General features: G+C 48.2%; 1 protein-coding gene across 1 annotated transcript; it reads right to left on the bottom strand.

Moving 5' to 3' along the window:
- Positions 1 to 470: 470 nt before the first annotated feature.
- On the bottom strand, positions 471 to 1,932 carry LOC127203291 (histo-blood group ABO system transferase 1-like). The gene has a single exon (XM_051162079.1). It carries the CDS (start codon positions 1,560 to 1,562, stop codon positions 471 to 473), a length of 1,092 nt encoding a protein of 363 aa, XP_051018036.1. The 5' UTR covers positions 1,563 to 1,932.
- Between the last annotated feature and the right edge of the window lie 18,732 nt (positions 1,933 to 20,664).

Genomic DNA, 20,664 nt, shown 5'->3' with positions numbered 1-20,664 from the left:
CTGTCTGTCTGTGTGATGGCACTCTGCTACATTTGGGGCTTTGAGGGGAGATGTTGGCAACTCTCCTCAGCACTGAGGGAAAAGTGGAGCTACCCTTTCTGTTAAATCTGATTCTAAGTGAAGATAGGATGGTGGGGGTATGGGGGCAGGAGAAATAGCCTGGTGGTTAAAAGAGATCGCTGCCCCTGCAGAGAACCAGAGTTTGTCTCATAGCACTCACTGGGCTGCTCACAAATGTCCGTAACTCCAGTTCCACGGGATCAGACGCCCTCTTGTGGTGTCTGTGGGCGCTGCACAACCTAAAGAGAGGGAGCACATTACGAGGATGACGGGGGCTGAGTGTTCACCACTCTCTCTCTCTCTCTCTCTCTCTCTCTCTCTCTCTCTCTCTCTCTCTCTCTCTCTCTCTCTCTCTCTCTCTCTCTCTCTCTCTCTCTCTCTCTCTCTCTGAGTAGTTTCTGAAGATGCCTTTATTCAGGTTCGTCGTGTACAAATGTGTGATTCTTCGTCAAGTCCAAAATTTTAACATGCTTGATGAGGCTGAACACATTCAGCTGACTCCGCACCCACCAATCAAACGCCGTCTGTTCACTGAACATGTACTCTGAAGAGAGGATCTTGGTGGGTTTGTGGTAAAGTAGGTACTTGTTCAGGTGACTCTCGTCATGCCTCACGGCCTCAATTTTATTCATTTTATCTGTTACTATCATCTGGTGACAGGCTTTAGCGAGCCTGTGTACCTCTGCCACCGATCCCCCAAATAAGGACCCTGTGTAGTAGAAGTCCCCCTCGTCCTTTGGAATATAAGCCTGTGACTCAGGCCGCCGCTCGTACCGGAAGAGCTCCCGCTTGACCATGTAGAAGCTCAAATGGAGGGTAGCGAACAAAGAAGAGAGAATCTCCACACCCACGTCATGCTGGAAATTGACATCCACGTCGGAACACACCAGATAGGCCACCTCCTTGTGAAAACGCTGCGTGGAGTAAGTGCTAATCAGCTCCATGCGCTGCATGGAGTTGTCCTGCCAGAGGTCAAAACCTGGGACCTGGAAGACGGTCATTTCTCTTCCATCATGCAGGGGGATCTGAGGGACGGTGTGAGGCTTGTCAGTGAAGACGTAGTAGTTCACTCTGTGTCCCACCATGAAGAACGTCTCAGCAGACGTCAGGAACTGCTTCAGATATGCCGTGTGTTTTCTTAAAGCGAAGACTGTCAATCCAATGGTAGCATTCTGGAGTCTGAACTGCTCGTTTAAGATGTCGATGTTGAAAGTCCCTTCCCACACAACTGGGGCAAGCCAACTGGACAAAACAAGGACATCTCTCCTAGTGGGTTTAAACACTCTTGGCTGGGGATAAATCAACTTTGATGATGGTTTATCTTTCAGTCTATACCGTTCTCTATCACCCATGTTTGCCCTGGTTAGCTCACTTTTGTGACTGTGGCTCTTCTGGTTCCAGTAGCCATAACCAAAGGTGGCCAAGACAAGTGCAACTAGAAGAAAAGCCACTTGATGACATGAGAAGTATTGCCTAAACAATATCCACCGTGGCCTGGCCATGGCCGATGTCCAATAGATGTAGGCTGGATCTGTCAGTGCTCCCAGTTCGCCGACCCTGCCAAGAGATGGGATGAGAGAGATGAGGTCACAGAACCCCTAGGTCTCCTCCCACTCCTTCCGGGCCCCCATCACAGTGCAAGAGGTACCTGAAAGCGGGGAGCCCAGGGTCTTCCAGTAGAGACGTTACATGAGTTGTTAAATTCAGCTTTGGTTTGCTGAGAGATTGCTCAGGAGGCCCCAGTCACAGGCACATGGATCTTCAGGGCCAGAGTGCAGAAGTCAGGGCCCCTGAAGTAGGATGATGTGGACACTGAGGACAGATTGTGATGAAAGCAAGACAGGCAGGGCCACCAAGAGGTCAGAAGCCTATGCTCTGGCCTGCCCTTCACCCTTCCTGGCTTGAAACCTTCGATTTAAAAAGCCGTCACTTGGGAGGCCTGTGCTAGAAACCCGGATAGGAGAGACAGGAAATCTCCATGTCAAGGACCACTTCATTTTAGATCCCAAGGAGATACTGAAAATTTCCCAGGGGTCTGCTTGGGAGGAAGGAAGCCATACACTGTGCTTAGGGTTAGACTAACAAATTCTTATACAGTATTTGTATGTCACAGAACAAGCCTGTGTGTGAGTTCTGGGAGGCCCTCGCAGCACAGATGACAAGAAGCCTTAAAGAGATGGATGACTAGACCTTGGCAACATGATTAACTGGAAAGAGCAGAAACCTACTAGTCAGCCAGACACCAAGAGTGTACTCTTGAAGGCCTCATCTACCTCCTCCATATATCTTGGGTGTGCTATTTTATGTTTCTAGTTTGCTTTCTATTGCTGTGATAAAGACCATGACCAAACCCGACATGAGGCAGAAAGGGTTTAGCTGGGATATAGATTATATACAGCCCATCATCAGAGGAAGTCAGGTCAGGTGCCTGGAGGCAGGAGTTAAAGCAGAGACCATTGAGGAATGCTGCTGGGTGCTTTGCTCCCCGTGCCTGGTCAGCTCACTTTCTTACACACCCAGAACCACCTGTCATAGGGGAAGACACCACCCACAGTGGGCTGGGCTCTCCCACATAAGTTCTTAATCAAGAAAATGCCTCCACAGACTTGCCTGCAGGCCACTGTGATGGAGATTCCCTCTTCCGAGATAACTCTAACTTGTGTCAAATTGACAGAAAAACAAAGTAACACACACTGTTGTCACACACACATACACACACTAACCAGGATGTTTTCCAATCAATTCTTGTACTTAATACATGTATGTAAGTGCACACATGCTTGTGTTGTGTAGATGCATGCACAGAGGTAAGAGGAAAACTACTGTTAGTCCAGGGACGTCACCCACCACCTTTGTGACAAAGTCTCTCACTGGCCCAGAATTCATCTTTGAGTTGGCCCATCCCAACAGCTACCCCATTTATGAACTCAGGGTCTCCATGACACAGGGCAACAACAAGATATCCAAGAGGAGTCCCAGTGAGGGTCCAGTATTGACAGAGCAGCAGAAGCCGGAGGCCTCGAACCAGACCAATGCCTCACTGCAATGAGCATTTGCAAGTAAAGCTGTGTGGACAAAAGGATACACTGTGGGACACACTGTGACACATTACAGCTTCCATAACGAAATGTTGTCTATGCTTTGTTATCTTCATTTTTGTTTTCTGTTTTCTTTTGAGGGGAGGTTGCAAGGACAGAGGGCAGATACAAAAGGAAGAGGAGTGGGACCAGATGCATGATGTGAAACGCACCACAAATCAATCAATCAATAAATAAAAATAAACTGGGAGCTTAAACTGCTCCAAAAACACGCAGAAGAAGCTTGTGACATAGTAGGGCGCGGGGAGGGAAGGGCAGAGGGTCTTAGAAGTTCAGCAGATTATTCAAGTTCAGACCAAGGTGACAAGTTGGGATGAGGCATTGGTAATGGCCAGGGGAGCTGAAGAGATGGCTCAGTGGCTAAGAGCACTCACTTCTCTTCCTGTGGGTCTGGGTTTGGCTCCATGCACCCATATGGTGGCTCACAACCACTTGTAACTCCAGCTCCAGGGGACTGTTCTAGCCTCCATGGGTACGTACACACACACACACACACACACACACACACACACACACACACACACACACACACACACACACACACGGCATGCACTCATGTACATATAAATAATTTCTTTAAGTTGGCCCAGCTTGGATGAGCCCTGCTCAGGTCATTATAAGGTCATATGGGGCTGGAAGGACTCTGCACAGGCGCCACAGAGCACGGCAGAAAGCGGCTTGAATTAGCTTCTCTGCCAGAAGCTGCTAAGCCTACTCTGACCACTAGGGGGCACACGATCCCGATGGCTGCTGGTGCCTTCCAGTCCCTTTCTGCCCCTGTCAGCCAGGAGCAGCGGGGGGCCTAACTTCAGACCCGGCCCTGTCCTCTTTAAATTCATGTCATTCTAAAACAGAAAAAGAGATGATTTGGGGAGAGAGAGGGCACCAGAAAGGGGATCTAGGGGAAGATGGAGGTGTTCAATAGGAGAGGGTTTAATTTTTTAAAATTATAATGAATGAGACGCATGTATGAAAAGACAATACCAAACCTGTCACTGTGTACTGACCTTAAAAACTAACTAAGCCAGCCGTGGTGGTGCACACCTTTAATCCCAGCACTTGGGAGACAGAGGCAGGTGTATCTTTGTGAATTCCAGGTCATCTTGGTTTACATAACAAGTTCCAGGAGAGCCAGGTCTGTGTAGTGAGACCCTACCTGAAGAAAATAAAAACAAATACAGTTAATTGAAAAATTCTTGATTCATGGGCATCTGCCTCCAAATACTATGGTTTTCCCTGGGCTGGGGTATGTGAGATTATTGCTTATTGTTACTGCTTGAGACACTGTTTATACTTATCCCTGGTGATGCCCTTGATCCCAGCACTCAGGAGCCAGACTCAGGTAGATCTCTGAGTTTGAGGACAGTCTGATCTACAGAGCAAGTTCCAGGACAGCCTGGGCTACACAGAAAAACCCTGTCTCAACAACAATGAAAAGAGAGAGGAGGAAAAAAGAAAGAAATTAAACAGATTTTTAAAATTGAAATGGGGCTCAGTCAATAAAGTGCCTATGGTACTAGTGCAAGTACCCGAGTTCGGACACATGTACAAAGCTCGGTGTGGAGATGTGGGTCTGTAATTCCAGCACTAGGCTGGGCTTGAATTCACAGAGAGCCACCTGCTTCTGCCTCCCAAAGGCTACAATTACAGAAAAGAACCACCAGGCCTTGCTGAAGTTTGGCATTTTGGCTAGACTGGCCGACCAGTGAGGCCCTGGGGTCTGCTTTTCTCCACCCCCTACGGCTAAACAGGCGTCACCATGGCCATCCTTTGACATGGACACTGGGAATGCAAACTCCCACGCTCGAGCAGCAAGCAGCTTACCCACTAATCACTTTTCAGCTCTGAGTGTGTGTGTGCGTGTGCATGTGTGTGTGTATAACGCACACTCTTTAAACATCAGGAACCCTCTCTGGAGGTAGCTAACCCGTGTGGGCCCCTTCTCTTAGTACCCTTGCAACAGCAATCAAGTTTTCGTGATCTTGGAGGGGACATTCGGACCAATGTCGCTCCTCTTCCACACCTTTCTTCCCTCCCCAAGCTCGTACCCTTCGATTCTTATCGCGTTAATTTTCAGTGACTTGTATCATAATGGCTAAGAGCATGGCCTTCAGCCGAGACACGCACATGCCGTTGTTGGGTTTCCTGCTTGTGCTTTTCCTTGTGGCTGGAACTAACTGTGCCCCTTTCTCCCCCATTAGAAAAAAATGTAAACTCTGGTGTGTTTGCACTGCCACTCCACTCAGGAGCAGCGGGATGTTCCTTCACTGTCGTGCTGTGTCCCTTCTTCACTTCTGATTCATATGATCAACTCAAAGCACAGCTCCGCTCCAGAGGGAACAGGGGTGACTCATTCAGAGCCAGAAAGCCAGGCAAAAGCCTTGCCTAGTTGAGCACACTGTGAGACACAGTAACCATTTTGTTTTTCTCATAAAAAGAGGGGGATGGACAGATGGCTCAATGGTTAGAATCACTGCTGCTCATCAGAGAACCTGAGTTCAGTTGCCAGCACCCACATTAAGTGGCTCACCTGCAAATCCACCTCCAGGGGGAGCAAACGCCCTCTTCTGTCACCTGAAGGCACCTTCTCTAACTCGGCAGAGACACGCAGACACACACGACATGTGCATAAGTAAAAATAAAAATCTCTAAAAAAACATTTTAAACATGAAAAGAGATCATTTATCCTGTGCAAAATATGAGTGGCCATGGGCCAGGAACACAGACTCGGCCGCCCCAAAAGACATGTTCCACTGCAGAAGCAGTCACATGGACTTGATGGGCCACAGACGACGATGGTGGGCCTTGAAGAGAGCAGGAGACACCAGAGCGGGGCAAATCTCTCATACCAGCAAATGTCAGACACTGTCATTAACATTCTTAGTGCTGGGGCTGGAAGCTGGTGGTCCTCTAGGCAAAACATCCCTAAACGCATTACGCAGAGCTCAAAGACGTTAGGTCAGGTGTGGAGATCGGTAATGGGTGGCTATTAAGGGGACTAGAGGCAGGCTGAGGTAATGCTGATTGTCGGTCGGCAGCACCACCCTCCCCACAATTACAAGGTTCCAGCCGGTCAGCCTGCATGGCCACCCCAGCAGCTGCTTCTTTTCAGACAGCCTCTGCCCACAGTGGTTCACTCACTTTTCTTTTCTGGAAGAAATAGCTTTCAGAAGCCTCCCAAAAAAGATGCTCACGGGTGATTTTCTGAGACACTGTTTGCTCCCACATGGCTAATTGCATTGGTTGGTAGCTGCATGGAAGTCTCAATTAAATAGCTGTTTTTCCCCCTCCCCCCGCCCTGCAAGAACTTCCAACGCCCTTTCAACTACCGTCTGGAAACAGACACTCTCAAACATCCTTAGTACAGCTTATCAATTGTGCTGAATGTTCTCCATGTCCTCCTCCTGCTCCTCCTCCTCCTCCTGCTCCTCCTCCTCCTCCTGCCCCTTCTCCTCCTCCTGCCCCCTCCTCTTCCTCCTCCTGCCCCTCTTCCTCCTCCTGCTCCTCTTCCTCCTCCTCCTGCCCCTTCTCCTCCTCCTGCCCCCTCCTCTTCCTCCTCCTGCCCCTCTTCCTCCTCCTGCTCCTCTTCCTCCTCCTCCTGCCCCTTCTCCTCCTCCTGCCCCCTCCTCTTCCTCCTCCTGCCCCTCTTCCTCCTCCTGCTCCTCTTCCTCCTCCTCCTGCCCCTTCTCCTCCTCCTGCCCCCTCCTCTTCCTCCTCCTGCCCCTCCTCCTCCTGCTCCTCTTCCTCCTCCTCCTGCCCCTCCTCCTCCTCCTACTGCCCCTCCTCCTCCTGCTCCTCTTCCTCCTCCTCCTGCCCCCCTCCTCCTCCTGCCCCCCCTCCTCCTCTTCCTCCTTCTCCTCCTCCTCCTCCTGTCCCTTTTCCTCCTCCTGCCCCCCTCCTCTTCTTCCTCCTGCCCCTCCTCCTCCTGCTCCTCTTCCTCCTCCTCCTGCCCCTCCTCCTCCTCTTCCTCCTTCTCCTCCTCCTCCTCCTCCTCCAGAGTCTCTCTGTGTGGCCCTGGCTCTCCTCGGCCATGCTGGCCTCAAACTCTCAAAAATATACCTATTTCTGCCTCCCAAGTGCTGGAATTAAAGGTGCACACACCACCACCACCCAGTGGGAAGTTTTCTTTTAGTGCTTTTGTTTTTGTTTTGTTTACTTACTGCCTTATTTTCTCTTTCTTGAAACTCTGGATTGATACTTTGATGCTGTTGTCTTTTCTGCTATTATCCATGTTTTTTAGCCTGCGAAGACTCTTTCTCTTTGTAACATTCGTGGATGGTGGATTGTGTACCAGTTTATTCTTTAACTATTGATTCTTTGGGAATTTCACATCATGCACCTCAATCCCACTCCCATCCCTTGGTATCTGCCCTCTCCTCCTTGCAATCTCCCCCCAGGAGAAAACTAACACAAAAAAACAAGACGAAATCTTGATTTGGAAGCCGCAGTCTGTCACAGTGTGTCACACAGTACACCCCTTTGTTCAAACAGCTTTACTTGCAAATGTTTATTGCAGTGAGTCGTTGGTCTGGTTCGAGGCCTCTGGCTTCCGCTACAATGTCAGTACTGGCTGCTCACCAGGACCCCTCTCACATATCTTGTCGCCCTGTGTCATGGAGACCCTGCAGCGTTGAGTGTGCCGGACAGGCCCCTTCCTGCACTCCAGCCGTTCATACATGGGATAGATGTTGGGGTGAGCCAACTCAGAGGCCTGGCTCTGGGCCTGGGTGGTGGCTGCACTCTTCAGTCGGCCAGCTCTCCTGCGCCTGAGCTACCAGGGCCAGCTCTGCAGCTTTGCACAGAGGTGGAGCTGGATCAGCTCTCCTGTTCAAGGCAGCCAAGCAAGAATGGCTTTCCTGCCCTCATGCTCTCAAAGCAGGCTCTTGTGCACCCAGGCCAGTTCTACTGTGTTGCCCAGGTAAAGGGTGCTGCATCTGGTAAAGGGTCAGGCAGTTTAATTCTTTTTTTTTTTTTTTTAAGATTTATTTATTTATCATTTATACAGTATTCTGCCCGCATGTGAGCCTGTATGCGAGAAGAGGGCATCAGATCTCATTATAGATGGTTGTGAGCCAGCATGTGGTTGCTGGGAATTGAATTCAGGATGTTTGGGATAACAGACAGTGCTCTTAACCTCTGAGCCATCTCTCCAGCCCCCAGTTTAATTTTTTTAAAGATTAAAATTATTTTTATTTTTGTGTGTGTTTGTAGGCACATGAGTGTGGGTACCTTCAGAGGGTGTAAGGGGCACCAGATCCCCTGGATCTGTAGTTACATGGCCACCTGAAGTGGGTGCTGGACACTGAACACCAATCCTCGGCAACAGCAGCAAGTTCTCTTAGCCACTGAGCCATCTCCCCAGCATTGGTTTATCGGTTTAAGAACACACTCCTCTGTTTCTAGTTTCCTGGGTGATTTTACTCATGTATTGATGTGGGATTGTCTAGATTTTTCATCTTTTTATCTATTGATAAGTGGGGTTACATGTACTGACTTGCTATGTCATATCTTTACGTTCCTGGCATAACCCAGTCTGCAAACTTCAGCTCACTAGCATTTTACCTATTGTATTTTCATATATGCTTATGAGTTTAATATTTCCCACAATGAAAATCAACAAGGTTGTCAAACTTTGATACCATGATACCATTGACAGGAGTCAGAGGGGCCCTCACTGCTCTCCGAAGTGGCATCTAGGAGCACAGGAAAGACCAGGTCCCAAAGCTCTGAGCACAAGTGGAGCCAGAAACAAGCTGTGGTTGAAGCCCACAAAGATGATCCAAGATCAGATGGTCCCAGTGCGACAAGGACAAGCAGCTGCTCCAAAGAGCAAAACATGGCAGTAGTTACTAAGGCAGAGGTGACTGGAGCGTGGCTGGGGCAAACAGAAACTATCCCAAACTCTAGCGTGAACTATTTTGCAGTGCCTTTCCCATGACGGAGTACCTGCTGGCCTACCACTGCATTGGGCAACCCGGAACACTGGCCACTTTGGAAAGGCTTAGGTACCCTTGCTTGTGTCCCATTCTCACTCTAGGGTTGACAGCTGAATTGGTTTCATTCTCACATTTGCGTGCACACGCCCAGTGGATCAGGGCACACCTGACTCATTATACAAGGCACATTTGTGTGGGGATGAGGAGCGGGGGGTGGGGGGTGCGGAGGCGGGAAGGGGACGAATGAAGACAGAGCCCACGCAGAATCTGGGGAGTCAGACTCTGGAGACCAGACTCAAAGATGCGGGTCTAATTTTATTGTTCAGTGTATAAGCCTTTAAAAGTCTGAAGGGACAATCAGACCATCCCATGTTAGCCTCAAGCACTAGCAGCAAATAATCAGGTTGGCAAAGTTGTAAGGAAGTGTCTTGGGGGGAGGGGCCAAGGTCACCTCAGGAGACTCGACAAGGTGGAAACAGTCACCACCTTGGCCTTGGATCCATTTTGAGACTTCACTAGTGTGCTGGGAGACCCTAGTAGACCAACCCTGTGTATGCAGTGGATCAGGGCCGTTCACGGAGTCTTAGAGGCTGATGCTTCACTATTCTCTGTGGGCCTCCAACAGCTTTATCGCAACACTCCCCACACGTGCAGGCTGCTCCAGCTGCTTATCCTCAGCTCCTCCTTGCTGGAGGTGGAGGGGGAGGGTGAGGAGGAGGAGATGGAGAAATGGAAAATTGCATCCAAGACCAGCAAAAATCTGGGTGAGTGGCACATGCCTTTAATCCAAGCTCTTGGAAGGCAGAGATAGGCACCTCTGTGGATTCAAGGTTAGCCTGGTCTACAGAGTGAATTCTGGGACCCCTTGGGTTACCTAGAAAGACCTTGTCTCAAACAAAAGAAAAACTAGCAGGAGACGGCCTCCCTGTGGACTGGGAAAACACGCAGGTGTCACCACAGCTAGATTTCCAGAGTCTGGGGACTCTGCTCTGGCAGTCCTCCCTCTCAAGCCACTGCTTAGTCTTGCAGATACCAACAGCTCAGTTGTGGGTAGACAGGACATTTCTGAATTCTCCTTGCTGGTCTGATGCAGTTCTCCATGAAGAAATGTGGCAGTTTATATATATACTAAAAATATTTTAGTTTAAAATTATGCATATTTATATGAGTCTGTGTGTGAGTTTGTGTATATGAGGACAGTCGCCTGCAGAGACCAGAAGCTTCCGTTGCCCTGGAACTCGGGTTACAGGCATCTGTAAGCCATATTGTGTGGGTGCTAGGAATCCCAGGCCTCTGCTGCAGTACCCGCCATCTCACCCCTAGCTCTGCGTGGAGCTGCGTCCATGGCAATGCATCAACGCTGACACACGTGGCAAATTCGTCCACTCTCATATTATGAATGTATGGCAGTTTGTGTAATCATTCTGTCATCAATAAACATTTGTATTTTTCCAAGCTTGAGGCCGATGTGAAGGCAGCCACTAAAATAATTCTTAACTATATGTAGCTTTTAGTGAATATTGAGAGTCTTTTCCCTTGAGTGGTGTGACAGATTGAATTGTCCTGCCCCCTCACAAGGCTATGTCCTAACCCTGAGTAACTGTGGCCCTGGCCTGATTTGGAAAGGGAATCTCTGTGAAGGAGATTAAACTCAAGGCCCCAAACTGAAGCTGCCTTGGATTGCCCCATGGACAAATGCTAAGTGTGGTAGCACACAGCTGTGATCCCAACCCTGAGGCTGAGGGTGATCCTAAGCTACATGGTGAGTTCAGTCAGTCGGAGCTGCGTGACACCCTGCTCCCTACTCTGGACAACAAACAAACAAACAAACAATCACCTCCTCCTACAAGCCACTAGCCCTGTGCACCAGGCAGGAAACTAGCCTCACCACTATTGGCCCTTTGCCTCCTCTGATCTTTATATTTGGAAATCCCAAAATGCTCCCTTCTCTGAGAATCCCAAGGGTCTCATTAAACTGTTGGAAATGGTCTTGTTTACCCATCAGCCCACGTGCAATGATTGTCGGCAACTTTTACAGGTCCTGAGCACCACGGAGGAACACACCCTCCTGGAGGCCCGAAAATTGGTTCTGGGACCCACAGGAATGCCTACGCCGAACCCTGCAGACATTGACGCCAGATCCCCCCTTGTCATACCTAACTGGGACTACAACACAGGAGATGGTAGGGCCAGGCTCTGTTGGCAGGTCTCAGGGCAGCCACAAGGAGTCCCACTAATTTGACTGGGGTTTAAGATTTGAGGCAGGAAGCAAATGAAAGCCCAGCCGCTTTTCTTGAATGCATAATGGAAGCTTTTAGGCAGTCTACACCGTTTGACCCTGAACACGTGGATCATAATTCGCCAGTGGCCACGGCTTTCATTAGTCAGGCAGCACCAGATATTGAAATGAAGTTACACAAAGTTGAACACCTCAGAGAAAAGATCCTTCTAGACTTAGCAGAGAAAGTGTACAATAATATGGATAGTGCGGAGGGGAAGCTGATAAAGGCAGAAAAAAGACAGAAGAGAGACTTGGTTAAAGTGTTGCTGGCCATAACTGTGGACCCCAAGGACGGCCAGCGCCAGCTCAGGGAGATTGCCAAGGACAGAGAGCAGAAGAGAGACCCGGAACATTGCAGAACACCACTAGGTAAGAATCAGTGCGCCTGTTGTAAGGAAGGATGCTGGCTGAAAGTCTGCCCCAGAGGAAGAACAAGTCTATGGTGCTTTTCGCAGGGGAGGGCAGTGACTAGTGGGGACGGGATTCGAAGTCCCTCCAGGGTGGAGGGGAAGCCAACTGACTTCTTGGTGGACACTGGGGCTCAACATTTGGCACGATTAAAAGCCGATAGGCCTATTTCAAATAAGCAATCCTGGGCCCAGGGTACCCCCTGAACCAAACGGTATTCATGGACTACCCGAAGATCAGTGGGCTTAGGTGTGGGCTGGGTAACCCACTCTTTTACGATCATTCCAGACTGTTCTTGCTGGGGAGGGACCTACTATCAAAAATGAAAGGTCAGATGCATTTTGGGTCACAAGGGGCACAACTGTTGAGTTCAGATGCGAAGCCCATCCAGGCCCTCTCCCTCCACCATTGGCGGATGGATATCATTTATATGAAAAGCTTTTAACCTCAAATGCATTAATCAAATGGCTTCAGAGATATCCTCAAGCTTGGGCAGAAACGGGGGCGGAGGGGCCACTAGGGTTGATGAGGCATCAGCCACCTGTATTTGTTGAACTCAATCTGGGGCTGACACAGGTGCAGTCAAACAGTACCCCATGTCTCAGCAAGCCAAGGAGGGGATTAAGCCTTACACCCATAGGCTCCTAAGCATAGGTGTTTTAAGGGCCTGTCAGTCCACCTGGAATACACCCTTGTTCCCTGTTGACTACAGACCAGTACAGGACCTCAGAGAAGTCAATAAGTGGGTAATGGACACACACCCTGCTGCCCCTAACCCGTACACCCTTGTAAGTTCCTTGCCTCCTGAGAAATGGGGTACATGGTCCTTGACCTTAAGGATGCCTTCTTCAGCCTTCTCTTGGCCCCTAAGAGCCAAGAATATTTTGCCTTTCAGTAGCACCACCCAGACATCAGCACCACCGGACGACTGACTTGGACACAGCTTACCCGGGGATTTAAGAATTCCCCCACCATCTTTGATGAGGCCTTACATGAAGACCTGGGTGAGTCCCAGATGAAAAACCCAGATATCACACTGTAGCGATACACAGATGACCTTTACATTGCAACCACATCTGAAAAGCACTGCCTCCGGGGAACAGAAAATTTGCTCCAAATATTGGGCAAACTAGGATATAGAGCCTCTGCCAAGAAGGCTCAGATTTGCAAGTCCCGAGTCACCTATCTGAGGTACATCCTCAAGGATGGACAAAGATGGTTGTCTCCAGCCAGGAAAGACACTATCCTCCACACACCCCACCCAAAAACCCCAGGCTGAGAGCATTCCTGGGGCAGCTGGGTTTTGTAGACTGCAGAGATTGCAAAGCCGTTATGAGTTAACTAAGGACAAGAATGAGTTTCAATGGACCCTGAGCATCAGCGCACAGTTGTGACTCTCAAACCAGCTCTCTTGTCAGCACCCGCACTGGGGTCCCTGACACTAACTACGCCCTTCCATCTGTTTGCAGATGAAAGTAAAGGAGTGTCTAAGGGTGTGCTAACCCAAAGATTAGGGTCCTGGGTGAGGTCAGCAGCGTACTTACCAAAAAGGCTGGTAGCTGCCGGATGGCCACCCTGCCTAAGAACTGTAGCTGTGGTTGCGTCCTTAGTCAAGGATACTGACAAGTTAACTCTGGAACAGAATCTCACTGTAACCACTCTCTGTGCAATCGAGGGAGTGTTAAAACAGCTACCTGGGGAGCTGGCGAGATGGCTCAGAGGTTAAGAGCGCTGTCTGCTTTTTCAAAGGTCTTGAGTTCAATTCCCAGCAACCTCATGGTGGCTCACAACCATCTATAGTGAGATCTGGCGCCCTCTTCTGGCCTGCAGGTGTATATGCAGGCAGAACACTATATATATGTAATAAATAATATATATATGTAATAAATAAATATATATGTGTAATAAATAAGTCTTTTTAAAAATACAACAAACAAACAAAGAACCAGCCACCTGATGAACGGCTTAGCAATGCCGGCATCACTCATTACCAGGCTCCTTAATCCAGACAGGACTCTTTTTCAGCCTCCCTCTTCAGTCAACCCAGCCACGCTCCTTCCCAATCCTTTCTAAAAGCAAAACTTCCATTCTCTGGGACTAGTAACATGGCTCAGAGGGTGAGGAGACTTGCTGCCAAGACTGACAACCTGAGTTCAATCCTTGAGACCAACATGGTGGAAGGAGAGAATCAACTCAATCTAGTTGCCCTCTGACCTCTACAGGAGTGCCATGACACATGAGCAAGCACACACACATGATAAATAAATAGACATAAAGAATAATGAAATAAGCAAAAAGAAAAAAAAAAAGGAGAAAGATTCTATCCAAGCCTGTGAGCTTATTGGGTTACATACTGGAGCATAAATGGCACTGGGACAGATACAACAGTTTAAGGTCTCAAAGCCCAGCCAACGTCCCTCATCCTGTATGTCCCAGCCCTCCCAAGACCCGGGGCAGCTTAGGGAAGAGGGCACAGTGACTGAAATCTCCAGTGGGGCCCACTGCTATCACTTCCCAGCTGGGGGTGTTAACTTACGACTGACCTGACTGTCGGTATTTTTCTGTTTACTCTTTGGCCTTGACTGTGGGCCAAGGTCTTTGAAGGTCGCCACGGCAACTGTACCGCATGGTGGCGGTGGTGGTGTCAAGCTGGAGGAAGTAAGGTCCTTATGCAGCCCTTCCCAGCTTTGTTCCCCCTGCACACACACAGGCGTCCGCGGCTCATTTTTTAAGAGTTTTCTTGGTAAGCAGTGTGGAAAAACACTCCAAGCTCAACAAAGCCAGCATCAGGGAAATGACATGCATTCTGCAGAGGTTGACTCTCTTCTGGTTCCGATCCCCAGCACCTGGCTCCCGGCATCCTGTCTAATGTGCATGTCACAATCGATCATGACTGTAAAGCTCCTTTGGGGACAGACAGCAATAGCTTCCTTCAACAGTGATTGGTCACTCGGGCCCTGTTCCAGCCTGGGAAAGCCTGTTACTTATAGGACCTGAGACTCTCCTAAAGCGTTTTTTTCTTTTAATATTTTCTACTTTTTTTTTTTTTTTGTTTTTTGAGACAGGGTTTCTCTGTGTAGCCTTGGCCATCCTGGACTCACTTTGTAGACCAGTCTGGCCTCGAACTCACAGCGATCCACCTGACTCTGCCTCCCGAGTGCTGGGATTAAAGGCGTGCGCCACCACGCCCGGCCCAATATTTTCTACTTTTTACATATACATTTATATTATTACACATATATACAATAAACTACATACAGCAAGAAGAACCATGAAACAATTGGGAATTTATAATGTTTTGGCTATTTGTATTTGGCAGCCTTGAAGAAAGCATCTTTCCTATCTTGGTGAGTCTAAAATCTGAATGTAAATCAATATCTATCTTATCTCATCTTTATCAACTTAAAACATCTACCTAGACCTAAAAATATCTTAGCCCCAAACTACTAAGCTTAATTGTAAAAATTTATCTCGTCTTCTACCCCATCAGAGTTTTGAAAAGGAATAAAATTAATTACCTAAGTAAACAGGAAATGCAGGTTAGTAGCTTCCAATGTGAAAAAAAAAAAAGGACAGAGACAGTTTGCTGCCTCCACAGTCATCCAAAAACATCATCTTCAACCCTCTGGCCCAATATATCTGACAGACATGTTTGTTAGGCAGGAACTATTGAGGACTTGTTTACCCTGTCTGGAAGAGTTTGGCCATCGACTCTGCCTGCATCCAAGCTTGCCCACTTTTAGGCAGAATTCTGTCTGTAGCCAAAACGAGGACGTTTTGCCCAGTGGCTGGTTTGCCACATTTGAAGCCAACTCCACAAGGAGGTTCTTTGGTGTTGATCGTCTTCTCTGAGGTAGGCTGGGCGTTGCCAGGGGTTAACCTGTCTTATTGTCAAAGGATCCTTAAAACAATAAAAACATCTTTAAATGTCATATTCTGTAGATCTCTGAGGTTTTTAAAGACCTTGTCTAACTACTTTATCTATCTATAAATCATATCTGTCTGTTACATCTAGGATGTATATTCTTGTGATTAAAAAAGATAGTAACTGATATGACCATGATTTGATCAACAGAAAATTAACTTGTATAACTTACTTATCCTAAACAGCATGCAAAAACACTACATATTGGAGGTAAAATTTGTGTTCTACTTGAGTTGTATGGGAGTTGGTTATAAGTTATTATTAGTCTTATTCAGAGGGAAAACAAGGTTGGACTCAGGGATTTATCTCCTATTAGAGAAAGAAGGGGGAATATAGAAATATATACGGATGTTAAGAAAAGAACAAATTATTGAGTCTATTCCTCAACTTAAGGCCTTAATTGTTAGTCACAAGGTTATTTTTAATTCATTGGTAAAGAATTTTGTATGTTGATGCAAAATAAGTTTATTTTGATGCATTGGTATAGAATTCAAATTTAGGATTATTCTTCACACACATTATATATATGTATGTATGTATACGCTAACATGAGGATTATACTCCTAAAATCTCTTAAGGAAACTGGGTACACTGCCCATGCTGGGCAGTTGAGGGCTGTAAACTGACCACAGGAACCTTATCAGCAGCCTAATTCCTATTTTTTTTTTTTTTGCCCGTTCCCCTCCCCCACCCGCCACCTCACTGGGGGGGGGGCATTCTAGGCAGGGGCTCTACCACCAAGCCACACCTCAGGCCCTCACTGGGGGATTCTAGGCAGGGGCTCTACCACTGAGCCACACCCCAGCCCCTCACTGGGGGATTCTAGGCAGGGGCTCTACCACTGAGCCACACCCCAGCCCCTCACTGGGGGATTCTAGGCAGGGGCTCTACCACTGAGCCACACCCCAGCCCCTCACTGGGGGATTCTAGGCAGGGGCTCTACCACTGAGCCACACCCCAGCCCCTCACTGGGGGACTCTAGGCAGGGGCTCTACCACTGAGCCACACCCCAGCCCCTCACTGGGGGATTCTAGGCAGGGGCTCTACCACTGAGCCACACCCCAGCCCCTCACTGGGGGATTCTAGGCAGGGGCTCTACCACTGAGCCACACCCCAGCCCCTCACTGGGGACTCTAAGCAAGAGTACAAACACTAAATCATGCCCCCAAAGTAAATATACTTTGAATCAGGGTCTTCCTAGGTTGATCAGGCTGGGCTTGAATTCTCTCTGTAACTTGCCCTTACAATTCTCCTGCTCCAGTCTCCTGAGTGGCTGGGATTCCAAGTCTGGACCACCAGACCCAGGTTAATTCATATTCTAGAAAAAAACAGCTGACAATGAGCATGTCAGTCCAGCAGAAGAAGAGAAATCCTGGGACATTATTATGGTAATGGAAACTCTTCCACCTTAGGGACCAAGCGAGTCTGAGTGGTACTGTTGGGGGGGGGGGTGCAGAACACAGACACAGCTTGGGATTTTCACAGCCACAGACAGCTCAGCGTGCTTCCATTTTTCAGTCTGCTGACCTGTCCTATGTCACAGCTAGTCAGTCTCTCATGGTCTCATCTCGCTGCTTAAAACAAGCAATAAAGGCTCACAGCTACCACAGGGTCTTCACAGAAGCAAACATCTGCTAATCAGAAAGTTTCACGCTTCATTTGCATGCTCGCAGCATCACCACGAAGGTGGTTGGGAGGGACCTGCCAGCTTGTCCCTTAGCACCTGGTCAGCACACAGAGATGCTTAGGGTTCCTAGGACATGAACAAAATTGCTAGTAGAACATCAAAGGAATTGGAGCCTGGTGTGGTGGCTGGTGTGTGTCAGCAATCCCAACACTTTCAGGGGTTGAGGAAAGAGAATAATCACTTGAAGGCAAGCTTGGCTACACAGCGAGACCCGTTCTGAAAAACAAAAACAATGACGGACTTTCCAAATCGGTAAGAGTGTGTGGGGCTGGAAAGATGGCTCAGTGTTTAAGAGCACTGTCTTCTCTTCCAAAGGACTTGAGTTCAATTCCCAGCAACCACATGGTGGCTCACAGCCATCTATAATGAGGTCTGGTGTCCTCTTCTGGCCTACAGGTGTGCATGCAGGCAGAATATTAATTCATAATAAATAATTAAGGAGAGAGAGAGAGAAGCCAGTGTAACTATGGAGCTGTCTCTCCAGTCCCACCTACATGATGTCTTAGTGTCCTGTTGCTGTGAAGAGACACCACAAGCAAGGCAACTCTTATGAAAGAAAGCATTTAATTGGGGCTGGCTTACAGGTTCAGAGGGTTAGTCTTTAGCATGATGGGGACCATAGCAGATTGCGTATCACTGGAGCAGCAGCTGAGAGGTACATCCTGATCCACAGGCAGAGACAGACAGACAGACAGACAGATACCAGGGTGGGGGAGAGAGGTGCACACTGGGCCTGGCATGGGCTTTTGAAACACCACTACCCCACCCCACCCCCAGTGACACACCCTGGTGCACAAGCATCCAAATACATGAGTCCACGGGGGCCGCTCTTATTCTAGGCATGTGCTTCCCCAGTTTCTACAGGCATTGGGACAAATGGCTCAAAAACCCAGGGTCATTGGGGTTTTGTTGTTGTTTGTGGTGGTGGTGGTTTGTTTCCTCCCCAGGGCCCCAATTCTGTCTGAAGTGTACACTAACTAGAGGGCTAGCTTCCCAAGGAATTCAACCCCAAAGAAAGAATCAGAGTCAATAGAGTGTGCTAAAAGTGCTACCCCCAGGCTAGGGTAGGAGTGTGTGCTGGGAGGGCTAGGGAGGGACTGTGAGACAGCCAGCTACCACTGGGCAGGGTGGTCACCATCTATTCACTACAGACTCCCACAGCCACAATATTTTACCAGGTACCCATTGGACCATCCCTTCAGACTTCTCATGGTAACTCTAATGAGCTATGAGCTTTTCTCCACAGAGCTCTCAATATTTCACCATAACATTTTCTCTTTTAGTATGCACATGTATGGTGTTTATGGATGTGTATCCTGCCTCTGTCTTCCATCTGGTGATAGCAACACTGAGATTACAGGCACACGCCACCATACTTGACTGTACATGGGGTCTGAGGATTCGAGCTCAGTTCCTCACACTTGAGTGGCAAGTGTTTGACCCACTGAGGACCTCCCCAGACTTTCCCTGCAAAGTGTTTACTTCATTTATCCACTGGCCTTTCATTGCCAAAGCAAAGGCTGAGCCTCCTCTCTACAGATTAACAGGCAAAGATATGCATGGATGAGGGACCCTGACCCCACAGGGCAATTCTCGGCCTTCCTAATACAGTTTCTCGTGTTGTGACAACCGCCAACTATAAGATTATGTCATTGCTGCTTCATAACTGTAATTTTGCTACTGTTATGAATCATAGTGTGAATACCTGATATGCAACTGCCCAAGTGGGCTGCATCCCACAGGCTGAAGCCACTGCCATGGGGCACTTTGTAAACCTCGTACAGGCTGAGGCCAACTTCGAGATATTTTTGTAACGTCTGTGTGTACGTAATGTGATGTCTTATATTTTTAAGTAGTAAGTTGTTTTCCATTTAAGTGGGAGGACAAAATTTTGTGTAGACTTGCTCCATCCTACACAGGGTATGAATCACAGCTTTGCCCGGGTATCTGTGCAGTATATATTATCCATCCGGGTGGGACTTAGTTTACACACAAAATTTATTTGTATTTATATATGTCTTCTACACATAGCCTGAAGGTGATTTTATTCAATGCTTTGTTGTTGTTGTTGTTGTTGTTTGAAACAGGGTTTCTCTGTGTAGTCTTGGCTGTCCTGGACTCACTTTGTAGAGCAGGCTGGCCTTGAACTCACAGTGATCCTCCTGCCTCTGCCTCCCGAGTGCTGGGATTACAGGCGTGCGTCACCACTGACTGGCTTCAGTGTTTTTAAATAACTTTATGTATGAAGCAGTTTATATTCACTGAACCATCAGACTTGTGGCATCATTTTGGAGATCTGATATTTTAGATTTTCACATTAGGGAAAGGCCTGTGTGGTAAAAGTGGCTGAGCAGAGTAGAACGGTCAAATTTTCTCCCTCATTTAGAGCCTAAGTTGACTCTTAAGTTCCTCAATGCAAGAGGACTGTGCAGTACAACACTGACAGTAGGGCTGACATAACTGAGGCGTTCTTGTGGCTCAGGGTCTTATAGTAGATCAATGGATCCAGCCGAACCAATCAGAGTGAGGCTTATGGAGGTGAGGCATGGGGACCCCTGACTTACCTAGGTATGCCATGGCAGCTCCACTCATCATAGTAAAAAACAACAACAAACCACTATCTACAGATGGAAAAATCACATAATTTTTATGCACTCCTACAATTCCTGGACAAAATGGATGAAGCTGAGCTAGCCCACAGCTGCACGGAGGAGTCTTAGAAGTACCCTGTTCTTCCCCGGCTGTGTGTGTCTTCACGCTTTAGGGTTTCAGTGACTCCCCACTCAGTAGTGGTCTAAAAATATTAAGTGGAAAATTCTAGAAATGAGTGAGACATAAGCTGTAAATCACGTAACACTCAAACAGGAGGGATGAAGCTTTGTGTGGTTCTGGCCTGTCCTGCCCAGGATGTGAAACACGGCTTTGTCAGGCATATCCACCACGGATATGTTATGCCTCACTTTGTCATTCGGGCCGAATCCCCCGAAGATAAGGGAGGCAACCGCCATGCTGGCTGAGGAGAACAAATCTGAGAAGCTGGTGCACGGCGTGACTTTACAATGCTCAGGATGGAGAACAACAGAAGACATGTGCTTTGGCTGCATGCACCAACGTGGGGGTTACAGGAAAAAGAACCGAATGATGACTTCCAAATGAAAGGTCATGGCAGCACGTGTGCTTCCCCCAGCAAGGCTGCACCTCCAATAGGTTCCACAGCCACCCCGAAAGCGCCACCACAGAGGCATTCCCAGGGGCACTCATAAACAGGA

This window comes from Acomys russatus, chromosome 19 (assembly GCF_903995435.1).
Source record: "Acomys russatus chromosome 19, mAcoRus1.1, whole genome shotgun sequence".
NCBI lineage: Eukaryota > Metazoa > Chordata > Mammalia > Rodentia > Muridae > Acomys > Acomys russatus.
Note: the sequence above shows the minus strand (reverse complement) of the source record. Positions and strands in the feature narration are given on the sequence as shown.

Coding starts and splice junctions, on each gene's coding strand:
- LOC127203291 (XM_051162079.1), bottom strand. CDS start 1,562: ATGGCCAGGCCACGGTGGATATTGTTTAGGCAATACTTCTCATGTCAT.